Source organism: Emys orbicularis, chromosome 8 (genome assembly GCF_028017835.1).
Source record: "Emys orbicularis isolate rEmyOrb1 chromosome 8, rEmyOrb1.hap1, whole genome shotgun sequence".
NCBI classification, from domain to species: domain Eukaryota; kingdom Metazoa; phylum Chordata; order Testudines; family Emydidae; genus Emys; species Emys orbicularis.
This window is the reverse complement of record NC_088690.1, coordinates 3,709,640-3,734,185: the sequence shown is the minus strand read 5'-3', so window position 1 is coordinate 3,734,185 and position 24,546 is coordinate 3,709,640. Positions and strand designations below refer to the sequence as shown.

The following is a 24,546-nucleotide window of genomic DNA, read 5'->3' as shown; positions in this document are numbered from 1 at the left end:
CTGCAAAGCATTCTCCTTTGCCTATATATTTGTCTCTACCCACAACTTTTAAGTCCCTTTTTGTTCCTTTCCTGTGTACGTTAGCACTCATTCTCTGTTGGCAGTATTGGACATTATAATATGAGGTAAATAATATTACCTTCCCCCGGTGATGAGATGACCTAAACTGGAAAATATCTGTGTCCTAGACCAGTCCCATAAATGGCGAACTGGTCCGCTTTCATGAGACTGATCGTCCTGGCATGAGAAGATGGGAAATCAGTGTGGGCTCCCAAAATCTGGCCCAAATTGTTGGGCACGAAGCCAAAGAACTTTCTTTTTTTTCTTTAATTCTTTTCAGATCTTTTAACTAGATTGGAAAGCTAGAAAATAACCTCTGTGCTCACGCGTCATCCTGATTGTTGCATAATAGTAAAAACTAATTAATTGCAAGGTCAATACATGATAATGCATTGGCACTAAAATATGAACCTTTGGTCAGAGCATATTAAAAGAAGAAAGCAAATTCTAGGGAGAGAATATTGCGTGTGTGTACTCATGCCAGGTGCCGGAGGACTTCCTGGCTCTCAGGGCTCAGCGAGTGCAGTGAAATTAATTGACATTGTTTCTGAATAGATCTCCAGATTCAGCTAATCTTGCAATGTACCCAATAATGCCATCTAGATTTTGGAGTCACCTATTTTGAAAGATACCACGCTGCAGAATAGTCTTTTACCTAGCCACTGGGTAGCATGCACTGTTTCTGTGGGGGCTCGCATCCTAGCCTAGCAGTAGAATTTCAACTGCCATGTGTTGTCTCTTAAAAACAAAAACAACAACAAACAACAAACACCCTAAAACTCTAAACTGAACTGTTAACATCTAGGTCAGCTGTTAATTTTTTTTTTAATGGCACATCTTGTTTTGTTTTTTTCAGTACATCAACTGTGGTAATCTGGAACAGCTGTTAGACGGTAACCAGCATCTGCCCTGGATGGTGAGGGTGAAATTGGCATATGACATTGCTCTGGGACTCACTTATCTTCACTATAAAGGCATTTTCCACCGGGATCTTACATCAAAGGTACCAAGTATATAACAAATGGAACTATTTAAGGGATATATTGTGCTCTAAAAGCACCACTTTGCTGGCTAATATTCTCAGTTGCCTGGTTCTTCACCCCTTCCAACAATGAAGCTCTGTTACATAAAATGTCATTTAAGGGATTGTGAGAGAAAGTTGAAACAGTTGATAGGATTAAAACTATTTTACAGAAGAAATGATGTTGAGAACAGTTTGTCCAGAAACCTTAGAAGAGAGGTCGCTTGTAAATGAGTTTGGATTAGGGTTTCTGAGAAGGTGGCTGCAGAGCTCAGTTTTTAATTCATAATTACTTTCAGTAATTTATTTAAAACTCTGGGCATTTAAGCATAAAAATCTAACAATTGGAATTGGATTAAAATCATATAGGGAGTGGAGGTAGGATGACCATATTTCCCAAAGAGAAAACAGCACACCCCCAGCTGCTTACCCGAGGGCCCTCCTCTCCCCCCGAGACTGTTACCCGGTTGCTGGAACCCTGCAGGGGTCCCACATGCTGGAACGCTGCTTTCCCCTCCCCCCAGCCCTGCCTCCCCCCTGCCGGGCCCGGGCTGGCATCTCCACTCACCCCCTCTGTACCACACCCCACGTTTTGTCAAAAGTGGGCATTTGTCCTGTTTGCTCTTGCCAACTGATCAATTCAGCAAGAGCAAATGGGACAAATGCCTCCTTTTGGGGAAAAAAAAAGTTGGGCCGGCTGGGACAGGGCTTAAGGGACTGTCCCAGCCAAAACGGGACATATGGTCACCCTAAATTGAGGAGATTATTTGAAACCCATTTTAAAATCTCTCCGTTGCTTTTTATTTCTTCTTGTATTTCCCAGGTGGTGTCCAGTGTGAAGAGTAGAACAGTATTGGTCTCTCCATAGCTTTAACCTTGGCTATCTTCTTTGTCTCATTTTCAAATTTCCCCTTCTCTCCACCTAACTTCAGCAAGAGCTGACCAGTCTACCTAAAACGTCACATGGTCTGGAATGAGCTAAAAGGGGGAAGAAGGGCTTAACTTTGGGGAAATAAAGGGAGGAAGTCACATGTGGAGTCAGCAGGCCCTGGGAAGGAATAGTGTCTATATCAGGGGTTCTCAGACTGGGGGTCGGTACCCCTCACGGGGTTGCAAGGTTATTGCATGGGGGGGTCGCGAGGGAATATTCTCCCTGGGAATATTTTGTTACAAATTGAGGGTTTTTTTACTTTAGAACATGTAATAAAATTACATACAATATTGATTAACCATAGGTACTCCATAAGAGTATTGTATTAATAATTTTCCATCTTCCCAGTTCATAAAGAGTTTTAGCCCCCCTCCTATGAAAATTTTTTGGGAAGACAATGCGGCCTAAAAACTCCTTTTATTCCTTCTTCTTTCTATCAATCAAACCACCAATGTAAGTAAAGAGAACATGTTGTGCTGACGTTCAGAACCAAAACCATGCAGGCGTAGTCAAATGAAAATCCATTTTTCAAGACCTCTGTGAATGCTCTTATTGTTTTAAAGCTTTGCATAACTGTTGTTCTTGGTATCTGTCCTATCAGCACCTCAATGCTGTCTATTGTTGAATGGTCTAAATCAGTGGTTCCCAGCTTATTTACTGCCACGGCACATCTTGACACCTTTAATTATTTTGAGGCACACCACCACATTTTCTCCAAATAAACTCATTAATATTCATGTGCCAAAGTAGGGTTAAAATCAAAACAACCATGGTGGCTAACATTCTATTGTGATCTGTCTTTTGTGCCAGAATTAACATTTTCAACAGTGGAAACTAACATTAAAGCTAAATTTAAAAACTCTGGACAAAACCATGCTCAGCGGAGACAGTGACATGCGCTTGAGAATAATATTTTGTGATGAAAAGCAGTTAATAATTCATTATTTCTTCTCATTGCTAAAATAGTCTTCCCAAGTGTGTGTAACTTTCTTCTCTGTTTTTAAATGCAATATAATTAAGTCCCACACAGGGTATTGCCAACCTCAAGAGATCAAAAAATGAATGAGTCAGACCCCAACAAATCAGGAGATTGGCCCCCCAAACGTGGTTATTTACAAAGAGATTATATTGGTTTTTTTGTCTAACGATTGGTGAACTGCCCCTGTCCCTCCCCAGAGCTAGAGAGTATGTTAATGCTGCATGCTCCCAAATGTATTGGCTATGAGGATTTTGGCCCCCACATCTGCCTGTCCCCTGTCCAGCAATAAATTGTGCCCCCCAACCTTCAAATCAGTCTTGTGCCCCAAGTTTCCAAATCAGTTCTGCTCCCCAGCCCCATCAGTTCTGTCCTCACCCTCCACCAGTCCGGTCCCCATCAGTTCTGCCCCGCCCTCAGTTCAGTCTCCCTTGCTTCTCCTGGGGTTCTTCCCTCCTCCCAACACTGGGGGGCTGCAGCAGGGTCCCTGCTCCCCTTCCAGGCTGGGGAGGGGCAGCTCCACGAGCTCTTTTCCCCACCCCGGTGGCCTATAAAAGTGGGGAGGGGCAGAGGAGCTGACCTGTTGCTCACAGGATGGGTGGGGGGAAGAGGGAGAGATTGAGCTCTGATTGGTTTTTCTGCCTGGAGGAGGTGAGGCAGATGGCCAATCAGAAGGCGGCTTCCCCCCTTCGTTTCCCCTCCCACTCCCCTGCTCCGCAGACTAAAATTTTCTATCTTAATGTCACTTTGGGGAATGGAATGTGATGCATGCATAATATTTGAAAGGGGCCTCATCCCGGAGAGCAAAAGTACAGAATGTGATCTGGCTCCAACACTAATTAAAATAAAGGGAAGGGTTTTTTTTGTTCTCACATGTAGTTTTTTCAAAAAATCCCGCAGCACACCTGGCACATCCTAATCCTCATTTAGAAAATCCTCCACTCTAAGGAGAGCCTGCTGGTAGTGCAGCAGTAAAACAGTCTGTGATGTTGGGGTATGGAAAGGGCTACGATAAAACATCAGAATTGATCCACAAAACCAGTAGGTTTTGTTTTTAAAGCACAAAAGGTAGAGTTCATTAATAGGTCACAACGGAGGTTGGCAGGCTAAAAGTTTGAGCCAACAGCTGTGTTGTGAGCAGCCGAGCAGTACTGTCTGTTTCCTCCAATTATGTGGTGAAGGGGGTGGAGGGGTCGTCACACAAATACCTAGATAGGGTCCTTATCTTCTCTGTTCTTTGGAGGAGAAATGCACACAACCCCTGCTCTCAAATGGACAGATATTTGTGAATTTCAAGACAGTGACTTTTGTATTTCATGTTGTATTATTGTGTTAGTGAAACATACTTCAAATTGAAACTAAATGCTGTGAAAATTATTCTTTTTCAATGTACACCGTGCTGGAAGAGTGAATTTTGCTTTGGAAGAGGAAGCTGTTCCCATTGTCAGGTTTTAAACAAAGTCAGAATAACTAACTGCAGCAGACACACATCAACTATGTAGGCCAAGTGCCTTTTGGCTACTGCTTTTGAAGACGTGGCTAACATCCTGTGGTATTCAAGTGGCTTTGGATCGATGCCAGGACACTTACTGCAAATTCAGGAAAGATTTGACATGTTTTTAGCCTTAGAATGGAAACGCTGTGGCATGGCTTGAATTGTGTAGGTATGGGATGAGCGGAACCATCATTTTAATGCTGTTTTTTTTTTTTTAACTGCTCCTCTTTCTTCAGTGCACGATGATCCATATAAATCAAATGAGGACAAAAACAAGGGATTCAGAATATTTGCAAACACCCAAGCAAGCAGTGAGGATAAGGGAATGCGGTTTCCAGAAAACTGCTGGAGTCTGCTATTAATGAGATTAAAAGTCAGTTACTGTACAATGAAGCAGTTTCTTCTTTCTTTACCTATTACGCTCAACTGGGGCTAGAACTCACTGCAAAATATCCCACTATAAGAATTACTTTTAATAAGGGGGTTGTCTTATAGTAATACTATAGGAATTTGGCATGAATGGATTCCCCCTACAGATTTTTTACTTTTTTCCCTTTTGGCAAACCGTGATTCCTTATTCCTTTCGTAGTGCAGAAATCATCATCGCTACGTGTCGTTTACTCCATTGAGTATGGTTGCAGGAATGTGCACTATTCTGGCAATAGTGTGGTGCGTGGCAGTATATTCATTGTGTTAAGACCCACAAAAATGGAGACTTTTTACAAGAAAAAAATCCTGAAGTGAAACTGTGGAATTTTTTTTAAATTCAATTTTAAAATGTAGGATTATATGCTCCCTTTCATTTACCCAGTGTGAAGAGCCACAGAACAGCACAAATCCTACGGAGGGAGGGTCAGAGTGGGGAGCTCAGCTCTGCATAGCTGAGGAGGTAAGATTAGGGGGCAGATTTAGGGCAACAGCCTAACTTGAACTCCATCAGAAGTTAGGAAGTCAAAGCAGCAGTAACCCCCTCCCTTCCTCCCAAGTTATTTTCAAACCATGGCTGGTGTGTGTGAACAAGAGACAATGCTAGAGTGACCATATTTCCCAAAGGGAAAATCGGACGCTGTGTGGGGCTGGCCCAAGCTGCTCGGCTGAGGGCCCATCCTCAATGTGGAGCTGGCCTGAGCCACTTGCCCGAGGGCCCCCCCACAATGTGGGGCTGGCCCGAGCTGCTCACCCAAGTCCTGCCTGCCCTCCATGCGAGGCTGCGGCTGGTGTCGCTGCTCGCTCAAGCCCTGCCTGCCCCCCTCCCGAGCCCCCACATGGGGCTGGCATCGCTGCTCCCCCACTGCATGTTCCTCCTCACTCCACTTTGACAAAAGTGGGCCTTTGTCCCGTTTCCTCTTGTGCAAACTGCAGTTTTTCAAAGACTTAAAACTTTGTCAGATTTGGTTGGATTATCATGGGGAAAGCAAAAGACACATCCCTGGCACACAGGTCACTTGTTCAACTCCCTGCTCCAAAGCATGGGGATGCTAGAGTTTCTCAGCGAAAAAGTTACCAGTATTTAACACAGGCGAAACAACATATTTTCCCCATGCCTCTTTCTTGGAAACAGCTGAACAGTTTTATCTGAAATTTCCCCCCCAAAAAATCAGCCTGAAGCAGATACCTGGTGTGGAAAATTTCAGCCCAAACTGTTAGTTTGACAGAGTTACAAACAACTGAAAACAGGGTCTTAGAATGGGAAGTGTCAGGCAATCTTAACAGGTAGCACTACCAGCCTCACCCATACTAAGCTGTTGGGGAGGGGGGAGGGAGGGAGGAATCATACTCTTCACCCTGTATTGCTTGCTTCTTTTTTAAAAAGAAACTAGGCAGTTCAGTTTCAAATTTTGTTTTATAGTCATTTTTTGTCCTCATTACTGTCTGGCTCTCTTGTACTAGCACAATGCTGGTATTTGGATCCCAACACTGCGGGGCAATGTTCACATGCACAAAGTTGTCTTTCAGTGTGAATAATTCTAATGCAGCTTTGGTACAATCTTATTTAAATGAAAAACGTAATTTTTGGCTTAAATGAAATTGTCCTTTGGAAAACATGCTGTAATTTTAAACTTTGCCTACTGGGATTAAAGTTGCTGTTTACACTTCATTGTCAGCATTGCTTTTGATACTGATAGGATGGCTCTTTAAAACCAGCTGACACATCCCAGTTGACTTTTAAGTATTTTAACTAAGTAGCTGTCATCATAGGATTGTGAATGAGTAACATGCCTGAATTTTTCTGTATGTCATAGCCTCGCTCTGTATATAGTGAAAGATAAAATGGTGGAGATGCTTGGTCTGAACAACTTATTTTTAACTCTGAAGTTTGTGAATCTATTTATTTTCATCCGTGTTTATGGAAAATAGAATGTTGCATTTGCCCTAGTAGGATTATGCTGTGCAAAGCAGATACTAAGCTCCCATAAAATACAAAGGGGCCTTTATGTTCTCTCACATCTGTCTCTGCATAAACAGCTATGTTAACCCTTTAGGGCTGTTGTACAGAGTTCCTTTCTTTTATTGAAGTGACTGTCTCAGCAAGGACTGAAGTCTCTCCATTTAAAAAAAAAAAAAAAAAAAGTCAGATATGGTGGTGTTGGGTTGTGTAAACCTCCAAAAGAAACAGAGTCTCTTTATGGAGGTGTCCCACAAGAAAGCCTAGAGAAGTCATGTTTTATTGCATTGCGTCTTACACAAATAGTCTAGTGGTAGGTTGGAAGAGCTTTCTCAAAGGCCATATTGTAAAGCAGCCTGGCATTTTATTTCATCGGCCATTCCTGCTGTCAGCCTTTCCATCAGACAGGGGTTTGAACTCTGTATATCATTAGTGGAACTTGGCAAAAAAGTTCTTCTCACTGATGTAATTGCTTTTCTTTGCCTTCTCCAGAACCTGAGCAATATCAGCTTGGTCAGGTGTTAGAGTAACTGTACTCCGTGTGCTGCACTCTCTTTACTCAATAGTTTCTCTATTTTAATTTAGTCCCTTTTCCACTTGTTAGCCCCCCATAATACAGACTTTTCCCCTTTTAATACCTATCTTTTGTGTTTATCTTAAATTAATTTGGAAGTTGAGAGTGATGTGCACTCTGAGTGCAGCGCCTATCATCCTTATTTCTTATTGTGGGACCGGCAGGAGACTTTTCAATAATTGCATCAAAGGTCCATTAACTATCTTGCCCGTGCTGTGGACTGACACTGCAGCATACCAGTTCCAGTGAAGCTTGGAGGATGAAGATGAATTCAGTGGTGCTGAGAATATTCCTAAAACCTTATTTGAGGTCTGGACCCAAGTATCACATCATAGAGTGAAGCACATCAGTGTGGAATGCTGTTTTTTCAGAAAATTGTTCTATTGTTTGACATGAATCCAGGAAACTCTAGGCGTGAAATCCTGGTCCCATTGATTTCAGTGGGTCCAGGTTTTCACTATAGGTGGGGTGAAGACTCTCAAGGCTTGCCTACATACAAACTTGCACAGATTTAATTAATCACTTTAATTAAACTAATGTAAACCTCTGAAGGGACACCCTTATTTGGGCTGAGTGTCATATTTCACCTGTTCCCAATTGACTTAAGCAAAACCAAAAAAGCCACTTTTGTACAGAAATAAGAGTGTCCCTATGGGTTTAACTATAGTATGTCTACACTGCAAAAAAAGGTGTGGACTAACCCGAGTTGAGAAAACTTGGGTTAAAATAACAGTTGAAGACACAGCAACTCAGCTTTTAACTTGGGTAAGCAGTTTGAGTACAATCCTGGCAGTCCTCTATTCTTGAACTTGGACTGCTAACCCAAATTAAAAATTGAGTTGCCTCGCCTTCACTGGTATTTTAACACACCTTTGTGCAGTGTAGTTATACCCTCTCTCTGTTTAAATTCACACCTCAGGTTCTACCAGGACAGCTTTTCCAGCTAGACAAGGTCTCAGACTTCCACCAACAAAAGCAAGGAAATTTAGGAGTTCAGATGTCCTCCTGGATTTAACCCTGAGCAGCACAATGTAGCAGCACAGTTGATGATAAATGCTTTGTAGGTAAAATCTGAGGCCTCAGGCTGCTCCCACTGTCTTCTGGGATTATGTAAGAGCTTACTGGCAAAACTATCAAACACAGAGCTGAGAGGTGTTGCTAGTGTGGCATAGTGTGGCCTTCTTAAAAGACCCACTCTCAAGCCGCCCTGTGCCTCAGAGAACCCAGTTTGCAAGTTTCACAGATTCTCCTACATATCATTGAGTTTACAGCTGTAAGCAAACATCAGCTGGGAGCTATTCTGAGTTACATGTATCTACACATGTGGATTATTAATTGGCAATAGTTTAATGTTGCACTTGGGAGCTGCAGTTGATAAAAATGCCATACATCTTCATTAAGTAATTTCTTTAGACTGAGAGTTGGTATATATTGCTGGCATAGGGACAGGTTGTGACCAGGGCATTGAGGAATTACAAGATCACTCTGTCTGTTGGCATAGGCCCACTGTTGCTTTTTGTAAAAATAAGGTTTTGCAAAACCTAAACCCAGGAGAAATGTTTCCATATATTTTTAATTCCAATGAAAACGGTTTTTATTTGGATTACATGTTCCCTGCAGTGTTTGTAAACCAAACTTTGGAGCATTGTGCTAGTGCATGAAAGCCAGAAGGTGAAACAAATTAATCCATTCTTGCTGACCAAATTGAGTGAAATACAAAAAGGAAAAAAAGAAACAGTATTAATGGCAAGAAGTAAAAACTAGATTTTAAAAATTCCATTAATATGAATAATTGAAGGGGTTAGAAGACTTGTTGGAATTTATAGAATGATTTTTTTTAAAACCTGACCTTTTTGAAATTTGATCTTTGAATATTTAATAAAATTTAAAACATGACATTTCACTGCATTTACCATGGGAAAGAATTGTACTGGTGAACTTTCTAGTGTTGGCACATGCTTATTTCTGTACAGAATACAATGAAATGCCACCTCAGTTTGAACCTTTACAGTAAGAGTTGAGAAATGTTTTATCCCTCTAGGATTTAAATGCATTTTACAATGAACAAATGCTTAAACATTGGCAAGCTGAATGAATGTGTTCTTTGACAGGAGATAACAAAGGCCATAACTGAGACACTGAAGTGCACTTCGGGTCAGTGTGGTTCACTTACCCTTGTAAAAATTTATGAATCCCAAAGTGAACTTTATTATCGTTTAGTCACATTAAACAAATAGGACTTTGGAACTAGGAATCTAAGGTACCGTTCAGCATTTTCGCTGCATGTTCATGAGAGCAGCATACTTACATTTTTCCTCCTTCTGATTAAAAGGTTATTTACTTTATGGGCTGGACTAGAGTCAGCTCTGGATATGTAATCAATGGTGACCTGGACTTGATCTTTCAGACAAGAGTATCACTATCCTCAACAGTTGCTTCACTCCGACAAGCTAACACGGTGGGGATTGGTGAGGAGTTTTTGTTCATCCAAGCACTATAAAGCTAGCAAACTGAGTTTCCTGATGCTGGCTGATACTGCAGGGTGCCACCCTGGGGAAGTCTGCAGAGGCATTGCTAGCTATCACTGCCCAGTGTATCTTTCTGTGGGCGGCACGGAGCAAGGAATGCAGAAGTGGAATGAATTCTTCTGCAGGGAGCGGGGCAAAATGAGGAGGTCAAAGAAACCCAGGAAAAACAGAAACCAGCTGCCAATTCTTTCAGTGAGGAGGACGATATCTTGCACTGATCCTTTCATTAATTTTCGCCCCCAAAACACTGCCTGCGCCGATGCTACGGGTCCTGAGTCAGCTAAGCACATGCTTAAATGTTTTGCTGAATGGGGGCCTTAGAAAGGAAAAGATGCTAAGTCTCTGATTAGCTATTTCCTACCAACTACATCCTTTAAATGTGCAGTGGGACTATGTATTTGACTTGATTTGAGACTTAGCAGCACATTCAGTTTCCTGTAGCTTATTTTCTACCGGAAACTGTTAGTGTAAATCAACAAGTGCCTTTAAAATACAGTTTTGTAAATGGTTAATGTATCAAAATTACAGTATGAACATATTTAAAGGTCATGCTTTTCCTCATGTACTGTAAATCCTACTAAGTGGTGTACTGTGTTCATACCCCATAGAGAATCTGTCTTGTTGAGCAGTGTTTATTTCAGGTTTTACCAGTACAGGGACGAAATCATTTTAGCTCTTGCTGAAGCCTAGATACTTGCTGCCTCTGGTTTTCTGTTGCCTCAGCAAATTTGAGTGGATTATTAACAAAATATAAGACTGGTTGCATCAACTGAATCTTTGACGGGCACATGCCTGACTTTGGTGTTTGTGTGTCGTTGGGTACAAACAAAAGTCTCCCATAAATGAATATCTTTAAAACAAGCTTTAAAAACCTTGCTCCAAATTTGAAAACCGTACGGAATTTCAAACCCAGACAATATTTTAAACTTTCCTCCTTTCTCTTTACATTCAGAACTGTTTAATAAGGCATGATGAGAACGGTTACTCGGCAGTGGTGGGAGACTTTGGTTTAGCTGAGAAAATCCCGGATTGCAGGTATGTGGATTCTTCAGTACTAATCCAGATGAAGAGTAAGAGTGTGCTGCAGTTATATGATCTATGGAGCTGAATGCCTGAGGGTTGTTACGCTTTGCTGTAACTCACAGAAAACAACCTCTGATTTCAGTCTGGAGCTACAAGCTAAATGGAGATGGGCAACCACTCCAAGCTCTTAATTATCACTGTGAACTATAGACTTCGATAAAAGAACAGGAGTACTTGTGGCACCTTAGAGACTAACAAATTTATTAGAGCATAAGCTTTCGTGGGCTACAGCCCACTTCTTCGGATGCATATATGCATATATGCATCCGAAGAAGTGGGCTGTAGCCCACGAAAGCTTATGCTCTAATAAATTTGTTAGTCTCTAAGGTGCCACAAGTACTCCTGTTCTTTTTGCGGATACAGACTAACACGGCTGCTACTCTGAAACCTATAGACTTCGATAGTGGCACTGTTTCTTTCAATGCTCCAATGATCAGAGAGCTCGACCAGGCATTTCAATAGGTCTCCAAAGCAAGTTTGATTGATTGATTGATTGATTTGATTTTGTAAAGAACTGTCTATTATTCTGAATCTGGGTGATTTCTACTGAATCCTCGCTTCAATGATTCCAGATATTTTAATTAGCTGCTTCTTGGTTTCACAGCCAGTGTTCAAAAACATTAAAGTACAGGCCTCTTTCACCTCTGGTCTAGTAGTTGAAATTCAGGGTTGTAAGAGGTGTTACTGTCTGATGGGCCTATTGTGGAATGAGATGATGATCTCCATCCATTTGAGGAATGAACAAGTGACTGAATCTCACAAAACACCATCACAATTGGCAGCTGGCTGTTTTTTTTTACCCATCCAGTATAGAGGCCAGGGATTTGATTAAGCTATTCGCCCTATCTGTATATAGTCCTGTGTATTCAGGATTCTGGGGTCATGGAATTTGTCAAAAAATTATGCCTCAGAATCTAAGTTCTAATTAAAATAGCATCTAGCCTATATGACTGTCAGGAAAACACCAGGAACATGAACAATACAGTATTGTTTTACTGAGACTGCAAACAATCTAAAATGATAGCTCAGGGAGTTGTGAAGCTCCCCATTCATCTCAATGGGATGCTGACTCTGAAACACTGTTAACTTTTTCTACTATTGATAAATTCAGCAGGAACATCCTGTATTTATTTCTCAATCCCTCACAACCTCCAATTCCTTCAGGTGCCAAAAGCCTGAGCAGTCTATTACCAAGTCACCAAAACTTCCAGCTTCTCTTTCTCTTACAAAGTTGGTAGTACAGTGATGCATTTTCAGCACACGTTTTTGAGATACACTGGAAACCAAGAATGTAGGAATAGCCTAAAATAAATGTAACTTAGTATGAAAATAAATAACACAAGAGCTACTGTATTGACTGCATTATTCATTTTTAATTCAAACTTTAGTTTTCAAATTTGAAAAGTGCAGCCATGTAATGTCCAATTTACTGACCGCTATGCCCTAGGACTCAAGGGACTGTGTCATAGAATGTAGATACCACTAATCTCAGAGGCTCAGTTTTTAGAGGTGGTCCTTGAAAATCAACGTTGCAGCAAGCTTGCACTGCTTCTGTATGTGTTCGTGAACAAGACTGCAGTTTCCAAATGTATGGAGATATTGTAGATCAGATTAATACAAATTAAAATAATCTCTGTATTGACTGCTTCTCTTAGGTTTGGCTCAGTGGGGAATTCGCCAGATAACCTTACTTAGTGAATTTTTGAAAATTTTTAATAAAATTTGCAAGTCACCTTTCAAGGTTTTTGTTTCTATTTATTGTGTGGGCCTCAGACCAGACTGACTTCTTTCTGACTGGTGAGCAGAATCTTTCTGAATCTTGACAGCCTGTCATCACATTGTCAGGGATAAGACTTCCCGGGTGGAATACCTTTCAGAACTGCTCACAGAGAGCTCTCCAATCACATAACACAAGGAAAACGTCTTTCCCTCCTTAAAAATGTACTTGAAAATAAAGATCTCTGTGAGCCCCAGCATAGGTCAAGGGACCTACTCTGCTAACAGCTTGGATGCTGAGGATGTCCAAAGACTTATGGCTATAGAGTTTAGAGCTATGGAGGGGGCTTACAGAAAATGAAATAAATAAAACTTGTTTCAGCAAATTGCAACAGCCTGCTCCTTCATATACCATCCCTGGACTCTCAGATCCTTTCCATGTACAAAAGAGTAGAATCCAAAATGAATTATATGGAAACCACTCACACTGTCTTTTCTATGCTGAAAGCTGCTCATAAAATGTTTTAACCTTGTATTTGCTGAGTAATTCTCTCTCTCTCTCTCTCTCTCTCTCTCTCTCTCTCTCTCTCTCTCTCTCTCTCTCTCTCTGCCTCCCCCACCCGTCTTGAATGTGGAAAGTGAGAAGCTTCCAGTGGTAGGCTCACCCTTCTGGATGGCACCTGAAGTTCTCAGAGATGAGCCTTATAATGAAAAGGTGGGTATGTTTAAATGAGGCGTGGATATTGGCTGTTTCTTTTCGGTGCAGCCTTGGAGGTTTGGGAATATCATGAGTTTTAAAGTTGTCCTGCCACTGTGACTTACTGCACTTTTCCTTAGCAGAGTTTGTCATAAAGGATTCTGAAGAAAGAATGTTTTCTACACTTGCTGCGAGGGTACCGATTCTGACTATAGCTCAGTAGAAACCTAGATAGAATTAAGTGGTCCTTGTGGACTTATGCAATTATTTTTTAATTGAAAAATAAAAGATCCACATTTTAGGGTAGAATTTCTACATTTGACATGCCCAGATAAAACTGCTAGGGAAAACGCTTTTAAGTTCCCTTCTTCTGAGGCATTAAGAAATGGCTCTGTCAAAGGAGAGCAGTGGAGAAGAGGTGACTGGGACCTAGAAAACAATATTTTCAGTCAAACTCTGCTTAATGCAGCTTTATCCACTTGGCATCCCAGAGCCTCTTGCTAGCTGTTAGCTGATTTCCCTCCCGTGAGTGCCACTCTCTGTGGTAAAGTCCACACTCTGCCAGCATTCAACACCAGTGTGTCTTGTGTCCTCCACCTTTAGTTTGCAGAACTGAAGCAGCTGCACAGACATTAGCACATCAAAGCATTCTCAAAATTCCAGCTATTTAACTTGTGTTTGGGCACTTTCATTTCTAATTTAGGTCATGTCTACACATACCGCGCTGCCGTGGTGCAGCTGTACTGATACAGCTGCGGCCCTGCAGCGCGTCTGGTGAAGACGCTCTATGCCAACAGGAAAGAGCTCTCCCGTCATAAAAAAACCACCTCAATGAGCGGCCAAAGCTATGTTGGTGGGAGAAGTTCTCCCACCAACATAGCACTTGTGCACATGTGCACTTATGTCGCTGTAACTTACATCACTGAGGGGTGTGGAATATTCACACCCCTGAGTGACATGAGGTTTGCTGACAAGTGGTAGTGTCGACGTAGCCTAAGAATGCCACTTTACCCGATTTCCTTGGGGCATAAAGGTCTAAAGGAGAAGCAGTTGTAAGCTTTCCCACCAATGCAGCTGCTTAGTGAAGACGCTCCCTACGCAAACAGGAGACCTGCTCCATCAGCAGAGGTACTCCACCTCCCTGAGAGGCGGTAGCTGTGTCGAGAGCAGAAGCCAGGGGTTAGGTCGGCATAGTTATGTCACTCAGCAATGTGGATTTGCACACCCCTGAGCGATGTAGTTATACCGACATACATTTGTATTGTAGACCAGGGCAGGGCTAAGTGTCACATAAGTATGCCTTGATCCCTGAGGGGGACGCCCTGCTACTGCTCTGTAGACCTGGCTTTAATATTTGCTCAGGTTTAATAACTTGGGCAAATGCCAGATGGCAAGAATCTGTGAAACTCTGACTCCCTGAGAGCAAGTGATAAATGAGTCTGTCCTGTGACTGAACACTGCATCGGGAAAGGGGAGCAGGATTTCATTTGTCTTTACACTGCCAGCGCAGCAGTGTCTGAAGTAAAATGTAACACTCCAGTGCAGGAATTTTATTATAACTGCACTGTGAACATGTTTCCACTAAATGAAAATGCGGGAAATGTTACTGACAGTTATTCGTCGTGGGGCTCTGGGGGTGGATGGCTGCTCTGGACAGCCTTTGAAAATCACCCTGTGGTCAGGAGAAACCTAGTGGCAGATAAGAAGGCTGAGTGTTGATAATTAAGCTATGTGGTTATTTTTTCCTCTCTCAGGCGGATGTGTTCTCCTACGGTATAATTCTCTGTGAGATTATAGCCAGGATACAGGCAGATCCTGACTATCTCCCTCGCACAGAGGTAAGTGGTGAGCATGTATAAGGCCTGTGGGAGGTGGGGAATGCTCATGAGTGATGTTTGGTCATTAATAATTGCAGCATGGCTGCCAAAGACATGATGAATGGCTGTTACCGTTAAGGGGGCCTCTGACAAAGCATCTGTCCTTTGGCAGAGCTTCTTGCAGAGAATGGCACTGAGACCACATTTTTAGCACAGGGTTACTCAGCCTTCCTCCAACTGAAGATTGCATTGGAAACTTGCCAGAAGCCCAAGAGCTGCATCTAATTGGCATAACATGGAACAGATTGCAGCCACCTTCCTGTTTAATACAGAGGGGCAGCTTGAAGAGTCTGCTAGTTTCAGCAAGCAGCGCTCCATTATGGATCAATATGGAGTGCTGCATGCTGGGACCAGCATTCTCTGTGGGCCACTCCTCTTTATTAAACAAGTGGCCATGGTACACATTTTGACCCAGCCCTATTTTAGTTTATACTGTATTAAGCACCATGAACCTGATCCAGAATCCTTTGAAGTCAGTGCAAATGCTCCCATTGACTTCAGTTGGTTTAGGTCAGGCCCCATCTGTTGAGTAGTTTTTAGTCTTCTTCTTTGGGCTGATGTGAAATTCCCTCCCGCTTCTCCAGTTCAAAAAATTGATAACCACTCAGGATTTAAGATGTTGTGAAGCAAGTGTTTTCCTTTCTTCTGTCTCCCTTCAGAAGGGGACACCTTGAGGGATCTGATGATTTTGCAGCTAGTCCCAGTGCAAAATTTTGCAAAGTTGACCATTTCATCAGTTGGCTGTGATGAAAATCTAAAGTTTCCGGTTTCATCACAGACTAACTATGCAATTTACACAGTTTGAACTAATGATGGGAAAACATTGTAATAATACAGAATAGAGCTCCCAGAACCACATGAACAACATTGCATGTGAAAATCTCCTTTGTATTAGTCTACGAACTGTGCACTGTTCTCTCCACTGATGTGATCAATGGCATAGCAGCATGTGCCATAAAATCACCTTGAATAATAACATGTACTTCAAAGCTCTCAAAGGTAGGACCAAATCTGAAAAGCAGTGCTTTTAATTTTATATCTTGCCTCACTGGAACTGGACCAAGCCAATAACCTTAACTTTTTAAACCTATAGACATGATTCAAAACATTTTAAACATGGTGAATTCCCTTCCCTGATCAGCTTTCAGGTTTTGGCAGTTGTTTCTGTCTCTCATTCACTCTACCTGCATGGTGTCCCCCCTCCAGACTTTCCCTGTCTCTAGAGGCTTCCTGTTCTTCTTTTTCTGCACTTTGTTTCATGGCCTGTTATGTTTTACTGTTCACTTTCCTCCCTTTTCTTTCTAATATCTGGTTTCCATGTCCTATTGTCTTTATTGCCCTTGCTGCTGCTGCTTTTTTCCTCCTCCTCTATCCCTTCTTACCGTTCAGTTTATTTCCTCTCTATCCTCTGCCCACAACTTTCATTCTCCCTCTCCCCCTTTCTTCCTGTCTTATTTTTCCTGACAGTAACAGACACTGATCAGTCAGCAGCATGTGTTCAGATCACTGTCAAAGGGCAGTCTTCTGGATCCCTAGAGTTTTCATTGGGTGTTGAGGGATCTGTTAAGTCTCATTTTAATATTGATTGAAACCATTCAACCAGTCCCAAATAAAACAAACGGAACATGGTGTGACATTCCCTTGGGTACAATCTGGACAGATGGCCCCTCAAATCTCCAATCTGGGGTGTCTTTTACACAGCTTTACTGTGAGAACAATCACTCCTGGACCTGCTCTCACACAGCCTCTAGCATGCAAAATCACTCCCAGCTGAATTGTATGAGTGTTCTAGCTAACCACTCATGAATTACATTACAGGATGACACCAGTAAATTCCCAGTCCCAGACTTCTCCCCAGAAATGTGCATGTTGTACTGCCTCACTCTTTCCTTCTGTGCAGTACAAGCTCATAGAAAGTCTGTCATTTCAATAATAGAAGAGGATATGCACAAATCTTGTTATCCCAAATGGAGGTTCCCAAACACTTCAATCCAAACACTGGTTTAGATAAAACAATAAAACAAGTTTACTAACTACAGAAAGAGAGATTTTAAGTGATTACAGGTAATGAGGCATAAAAGTCAGTATTAGTTACAAAGAAAATAAAAGATAAAATGCAAACTAATAACTAATTTACCAAGCTAAATGTATTCAAAGCAAAGGCTGTTCTCACCTCATGCTTTTTGCAGTCTTCACTGACTGAAAGCCTCCCAACCAGGACCCCTCCCCCAGTTCAGTTTCTTCGATCGTTGTTGCTTCCATGAGCAGAGAGGAATGGAGAAGAGAAGTGATGTGTGTTGAGTGTCCTCTATTCTTATACCTTTCTCTCCTCTTTGAGGATTACCTCCAGCTGGGGTATAGGCGATAGCCAGTCTGTCACACAGGAGCCCCCAGCTGTTTCATTGCCAAAATGTAAATTTCTCATTCATACCCTTCTTCCTGCCAAAGAATGGCCATTTTCCCACGCAATAGTCTATTTGATTATGCTGACGCCTGTCTGAGGTGCTGACTAGCCTTCTGTCTCCGAGGAACTGGTTTGAGCTGCTTTTCTAACCTTGGAACATGTTACAGCAATGATATACCATAAAATCTCATAACTTTACATACAATGCTGCTACACTAATTTTATCAGAACAATAATGTTCAGTAGGTTATGAGTTTTCAAATGATACCTCACAAGGCATACTTTGTACAAAATTTATCATAGTCTTGTAAAAGTGGTGATCATACATGCAAAGTGTGTCACACCTGGGTCCCTTCATAATTCTGTCCTGCTTTGAATAGCTGTAAACTAAAACAATAGATACACATTGGAATTGTGCAGAAATCTGGAACTAGAAGGTAATGAATTATGACCCGGTTCAGGAAGAATGATGGCTTTGAAGTCAAATCATTCTCCTGAAAGCCTTTTCTAGCAGATAATCCCCATGGGAAATTCAGTCTGCCCACTGTAGTGCATGAAGTTTTCTCACAAATGCTCATTTCCCTGTGGCTGCTTGCAGAGGTGGTGTTAATGGTTATTCCTGATAACTGTATGTAGTAACCCATGAAATGAAGATGGTTGGGGAAATAGAGGGGAAATATACATCAGGACACTCTTTGTTCTTTCTGTTTGTGCAGAATTTTGGATTAGATTATGATGCCTTTCAGCACATGGTGGGAGATTGTCCCCCTGACTTCCTCCAGATGACCTTCAACTGCTGTAATGTGAGTACTCTGCTCAAAGGAGAAGAGCCAAAACCAGTGCCCTCCAAAATCCAGCACTATAGTTTGTTAAAAAAAAAAAAAAAATCTAGTGCTCACTCAGCTTCCTGAGCCAGTGGGACTGGCATGCGGAGCAACCTCTAGCAAACTGCCCATGTGTGCTGTGGTCAAAACCAGTTGTGTTTTACTAGCATTACTAGGGTAACGAATCCCTTAGAATCCAGCCACCATAGTGCTTAGACCCGCTGATTTATTAGAAATTAATTCTCTGATGTCTTTCTATAAAGGAGGACTGTGTGGAGTGGAGCAATGTACAATAAGCTTTCAGCCAGCCATTGGCGTAAAACTGTAATGATACTTCGCTGTGAGGTAGCACTTTACATTTTGAAAGCACTGAAGAGACATTGACTGATGTTTAGGTTCCACTCTCCTGTTTTTACAGCTAGCAAAACTAAAGCACGGAGAGATGAAGGGCCAAATTGTCAAAAGTGACCGTTTAATACTTCTTTAATGTCCCTCTGAGTGTTCCGTGTCTGGATGTGCACGCCCATGCACTCTTAATTGGAGATTTTGTCAGCAATGTCTGCAGATCTATGCCTGCACCCTAGAGACCCTTGTGATCCGGTCTGAAGGTGTATAGGAAGGGGCTGGACCTGCCGCCACTCCAGTTCCTTCTCAACCACCTGCAGCTTGAGACAGAGAGTTTGCTACCACTCTCTGTTAACCTTTGGTATTTTCTTTGTTTATAGTTATTTAACACAGTTTGTGCTTTTTTGACAGGGGTGTGTTCCCTTTCCCCATTTCACTTGTCTGATCTGGGCCTGTTCCCCCCCCCCCCCCCCCCCCCGGGCCTTGATCTGTGGCCTTGAGTATGGGTTACACAAAGACCCCAAGCTTCAAACCCTGCCAGACCTGCCATAGGATTTCCCCCCCACCCCACAGCAACAGACATTCAAGCTTCCTCTGCTGCCTGGGACAGACTCAAGTCCTGCTCAGGTTTTAAAGCAGACCTAAGAAATAGGGGGAGGGCAGATTAAAACTCCTTTGATGGAGCACTTGGAGACCGCGGGGTATCGCACAACGTTCTCCGGTACCATCTCATTAGCCAAACAACTACTGACCTCCAGTACCGATGCAGTTACAGGACCCTCTCTGGGCCCCAGTACCAACTCGACCACCAATACTGGCACCACTTGCCCTTCTGATAGACATGGGGGTTGACACCTCATCTGATTCAGAGGTGTCTATTCAAAGTTGCTCCATTTCTAGCCTCCCTCCGTTGAGGTAAACTCCCAGCAAGAGATAAGAATGACAATGTTAAGATCCTGCAACCTTCCCTTAAGCCCCACTACAATGGACTTATTGGAACCCATGGGCTCCTTATGGTGTCCGTTTCTGTAGGGTCCCATCTTGCAAGAGGACACACCAGGAACAACCACCAACGCTCTTAGGTCCTGCTCCACAGGAGGGTCTTAAAGAGGAGCAAAAGCCAGCTGAGGAAGAAGAAACACGACCTTCCCACAGATCCTCCTCCTCTCCAGAGGAGCTGTCATTCCTGCCCAACTAGCCTGTGCTGATGACTTCAAGGCCTTACACGTTCGGTTGGAGGAGATACGGGAACCCCAACATTTCCTAATGGACAGCCTTCATATATCCTCAGGGCAAAATCGCCTTCCCATCAACGATGCTCTGGTGGTGTCCGTCCATATGGTTTGGCAAACTCCAGCTTCTGTGCCTCCGGTGTGTAAATGGACTGACAAAAAGTACTACATCCCACCCAGAAGGTTGGAGTCTTTTTTTTTCTCACTCCACGCCCAGCGCCCTGGTTGTCCAGGCATCTCTCCACGCCTCACTCAATGTTGCTGACACAGCTGCATGTTCTGTAGCTACGGCAATAATCAAATGCCGAGCTTTTCGGCTGCAGTCCTCTAGCCTCCCCGGGAGGTACAAAACACCATTGAGGACCTTCCCTTCGAGGGCCTCAGGTTATTTAGTGACATCACAGACTGGTCCCTTTGTTCTCTTAAAGACTCCCGGGCAATACTAATGAGTTTTTTGGGCACCAGAGAACCTGCGACAAGCAGAAAATACCATGGATTGCAGACAGCTCAACGGTCTCACCAAATCCAGTACCAGCCCATAGGACCAGCTTGAACCCCCGGAAGAAGCCCAGGTTCACTAAGAAAGGGCTGTCTTTTGCAGCAACCTCGCAGTCAGCAAAACCCTGAAAACAACTGCTTTGAGCATTGGTCAAGGGTCACAAACTCTCCCACTGCAGATCCTATGCTGCACCTATCCCCCCATCACCCTTACGGGTATTGTCTTTCCCATTTTCTACCTTTTTGGGAGCTCATCACCTTAGACAGATGGATCCTGGAGATGAGTTCTCCAGGTTACTTCATCCAGTTCAGCTTCTTTCTGTCCTCCGTCCTCACCCCCGTACCTCTTCAGGGACCCTTTTCACAAGGGTCTCTTGAGGCAGGAGGTACAATCCCTCCTAATGCTAAGGGCAATCAAACCTGTTGCACTGGGCTTTGTCAGAAAAGGGTTCTATTCTCAGTACTTCCTGGTCCCAAGGTAAAATGGAGGGTGGAGACCAATTCTGGACCCCAGGACTCTGAACACCTTTGTTCGCTTTCAGTGATTCAGAATGGTAACCCCAGCAGTGATAATTCCCTCCCTGGACCTAGGAGATTGGTTTGTCTCCCTTGCTCTTTAGGATACTTATTGTCATATTGTCACTCACTCCTCGCCCAGATGCATGTGACTTTTCATGGTTGGCAGGGACCACTACCAGTATAATATCCTACTCTTTGGCCTTTCCACTGCCCCAAGGGCTGCCGCAGCCCATCTTCTCAACATAGGAATAATAATCTTTCCCTACCTGGCTGGCTGGCTCCTGAAAGGTTGCTCATTTCTCAAGGTACAGACAACAGCCAGTATGGCCCTATTTCTGTTCCACTTACTAGGCTTCCTTCTCGATGCAGAAAAGTCTACCCTTACACCCACTCATCAAATAGACTTCATCAGCGCCACTCTGCTTTTCCACCACTACCAGAACATACCTGCCCAAAGACAGATTTGTCACAATGTCCAACCTTGTTTCTACAATACCATACAGCCTGCAAACTACAGCAAGGGCTAGCCTGCAAGTCCTGGGCCACGTAGCAGCCTGTATGTTTGGGATACCCTTAGCAAGACTACGCTCTGTGTCTTCAAGCCTGGCTGAGAAGCATCAGTGTCCCCAACAAGCACAGTCTAGCCAAGTGGGTGCCCGTACTTCAGAGGGTCCTTAATTCCCTAAATTGGTGGAAAGGCCACAAAAAGGTGTTTGTGGGAGTTCCATTTTTTCAGCCTCTGCCCACAAGGATCATCACTACAGACTCCTCCCTGATAGACTGGGGTGCACACCCCCAAAATGTCACAGCTCAGAGCAAATGGACCCCTCATTGGGAGTGTGCATTACATCACCTCAGGTGGAGATCCTTCATATCGACACATTAGACTTCAGAGCTGTTTGTTACACTTGCCAGCATTCCCACCCCACATCTGGGGTCATCTGATCAGAATATTGCTGGACAATAGAGCAGCAATGTATTATATCAACTGACGATGAGGAGCAAGGTTCCAGTCTTTATTCACTGAATTGCTAAAACTATGGAACTGGTGCTTTATCACACCATATACGGATCTCAGCAGTTTATCTACCAGGAGCACAGAACACAATGGCGGGTTTCCCTATTGACCATGAGTGGGAGCTGAACAACAAGGTATTCTGAGAGATGTCTTACCTAGGGTCATCCAGAGAGAATCTCTTTTTGTGATGCCATCCAGTGCAAACAAGGGGAGTGTGTTTCCACAACTTGACTGGAGATGCTCTAGTCATCCCTTGACCTGGCATATTGCTATATGCTTATCCCCTGATGCCTTTCCTGCTCAAAGTCCTAAACAAATGAAACCAGAAAAATGAGTAACCTGCCTCTACCATGATAGTGCTAAGAGGATGGTGTAGTTCCCAGAGCTGATTTGCATATGTCTGTTTGTCTAATCCCTTCTCCACCTTCCCCTGACAGCGAATCTCCTTGTCCAGGAGTCGGGACCCACCCCCTCTTCACCTCAAGGCATGGCTACTAGATGACTCTGTGCTGTAGAACAAGTCTGCTCCCCAGAGCCACAAACAGTGTTGCTTAATGATAGAAAACCCTTGACAAGACAAACTTACCTCCAGAAGTGGAAACGCTTCCAGACTTGGTGCAGCCAGCAGTCTATATCTCTGCTCGAGTCCTGACACACGTTCTGGATTACCTGCTGAATTTAAAAACCAAGGCTCATTGCTGAACTCCATTAAGGTTCATCTAGCTGCCATCACAACTTTTCATCCCTTCCCCCATCCCTTCATTTGTCCCTTAAAACCTCGTTCTTCACAGCCATCATCTCAGCCAGGAGAGAGGGGAGCTTGGAGCCTTAATGGCTGACCTACTAGTGTTCTCTTGTGGTAAGGTGACACTTCGCCCACACCTTCACTTCCTACCTAAAAGTTCTTCAGAATTCCACATTAATCAGGAGATTCACATACTGGCGTTTTTAAGAAACGCGCCTCCATACGCCGGACGAAAACAGAGCTCTTGCCTTTTACCTAGATGGGACTAGGCCCTTTAGAGATTCACCTAGAAGGAATGAAAGGACAGGCGATTTCCACCCAAAGACTGTCCAATTGGGTTGCAGGATGCATCTTAGTTATGAAGCCAGGTGGGGAGAGGGAGGGTTGTGTCCCCAGCCCCATACTTGTTCCACCAGGATTCAATCTACATCTGTAGCCCTACTGAAAAATATATCCGTCTCCGACATCCGCAGGGCAGCCACCTGGTATTTGGTGCACATGTTTTCCCACCACTATGCTCTTGTGCCTTCTTCGAGAGCTGACGCAGCTTTCGGGGACACTGTTCTACAGTCCCTACTCAATCCATCTCCTTGGCACCCTCCTTTGTAACTGAGGTACTGCTCAGGAATCTCCTGATGCGGAGCATCCATAGGGACACTACTCAAAGGAGAAGAGGAGGTTTCTTACCTTGTACAGGAACTGAAGTGCTATGAGATGTGCATCCCTATGGGTGCTGCACTACCCACCCTCTGCCTTGGAGTCTTTCGCTGGATTTTCATGGTTTAGAAGGAACTAAAGTGGCAGCAGGTCTGGCCCTTCCCTACATACCCCTGTACTGGCGCACAAGGGTGTCTAGGGTGCAGGTGCGGACCCACAGACTTTGCTGATGAATATCTCTGATCAAGAGTGCCCAGGCATGCATACATTCTGACATGGAGCACCCCTAGGGGGACACATCTCGAACTCCAGTTACTGTAGAAGGTAAGTAACCTCTCCTTGTGGCTGTCTCTCTTATTGGGTGGCCAGCTTACAGTTTCTTTTAGTCGTGATTTTGAGGTACCTGAGCACCTGAATGAATTCAGTTGGAAATGTGGGTGCTCCCAATAAATTCAGTTGGATGTGGGCCCTCTGCTGCTTTGATAATCCGATCCAACAGCGTCAAGCTGCACAGAGCCAAAAGCAGCCTGGTCTAGAGGAATTGGGGGAAGGGAGTCAGGAACACCCAGGTTCTGTTCTTGATGCTGCTAGTGACTTTTCCCTATGACCATGGGGAAGTCACTGCACCTCTCTGCCTTGATTTCTCCATTAATTCAGTGAAGAGAACACTTCACTGGGGTGTTGTGAGGATCGATTAATGTTTATTAAGTGCTTTGAACATTTGAAGTATTCTATACAGTGAGTGCTAAATAGCTTGATTAGAGCTAGGGTTAAAATGTGAGCGTTCCCAGCTCCCAGGGCCAGGCTTAGTCAGTTAGACCATGGGGCATGATTAAAAGCCGCTTCCCAGCACTAGATGCTTTTCTCTGAGAGGGGAAATGACTTTTATATTCTCATATAAGGCTTAGGTTTATTTACAGAAGGAGAATTGTTACTTATCGGCTCGCACCAAATGTGCTT

At 43.4% G+C, this 24,546-nt stretch overlaps 1 protein-coding gene across 1 annotated transcript in view; it reads left to right on the top strand.

Moving 5' to 3' along the window:
- Positions 1–24,546, top strand: part of TESK2 (testis associated actin remodelling kinase 2) — a 101,028-nt gene that overhangs the window by 69,434 nt on the left and 7,048 nt on the right. The window contains exons 5-10 of the mRNA XM_065409529.1: positions 917–1,063; positions 5,295–5,372; positions 10,924–11,006; positions 13,410–13,485; positions 15,222–15,305; positions 18,465–18,551. Of these exons, the coding sequence (XP_065265601.1) occupies positions 917–1,063; positions 5,295–5,372; positions 10,924–11,006; positions 13,410–13,485; positions 15,222–15,305; positions 18,465–18,551 (555 nt within the window). The remainder of the gene's footprint in view (positions 1–916; positions 1,064–5,294; positions 5,373–10,923; positions 11,007–13,409; positions 13,486–15,221; positions 15,306–18,464; positions 18,552–24,546) is intronic.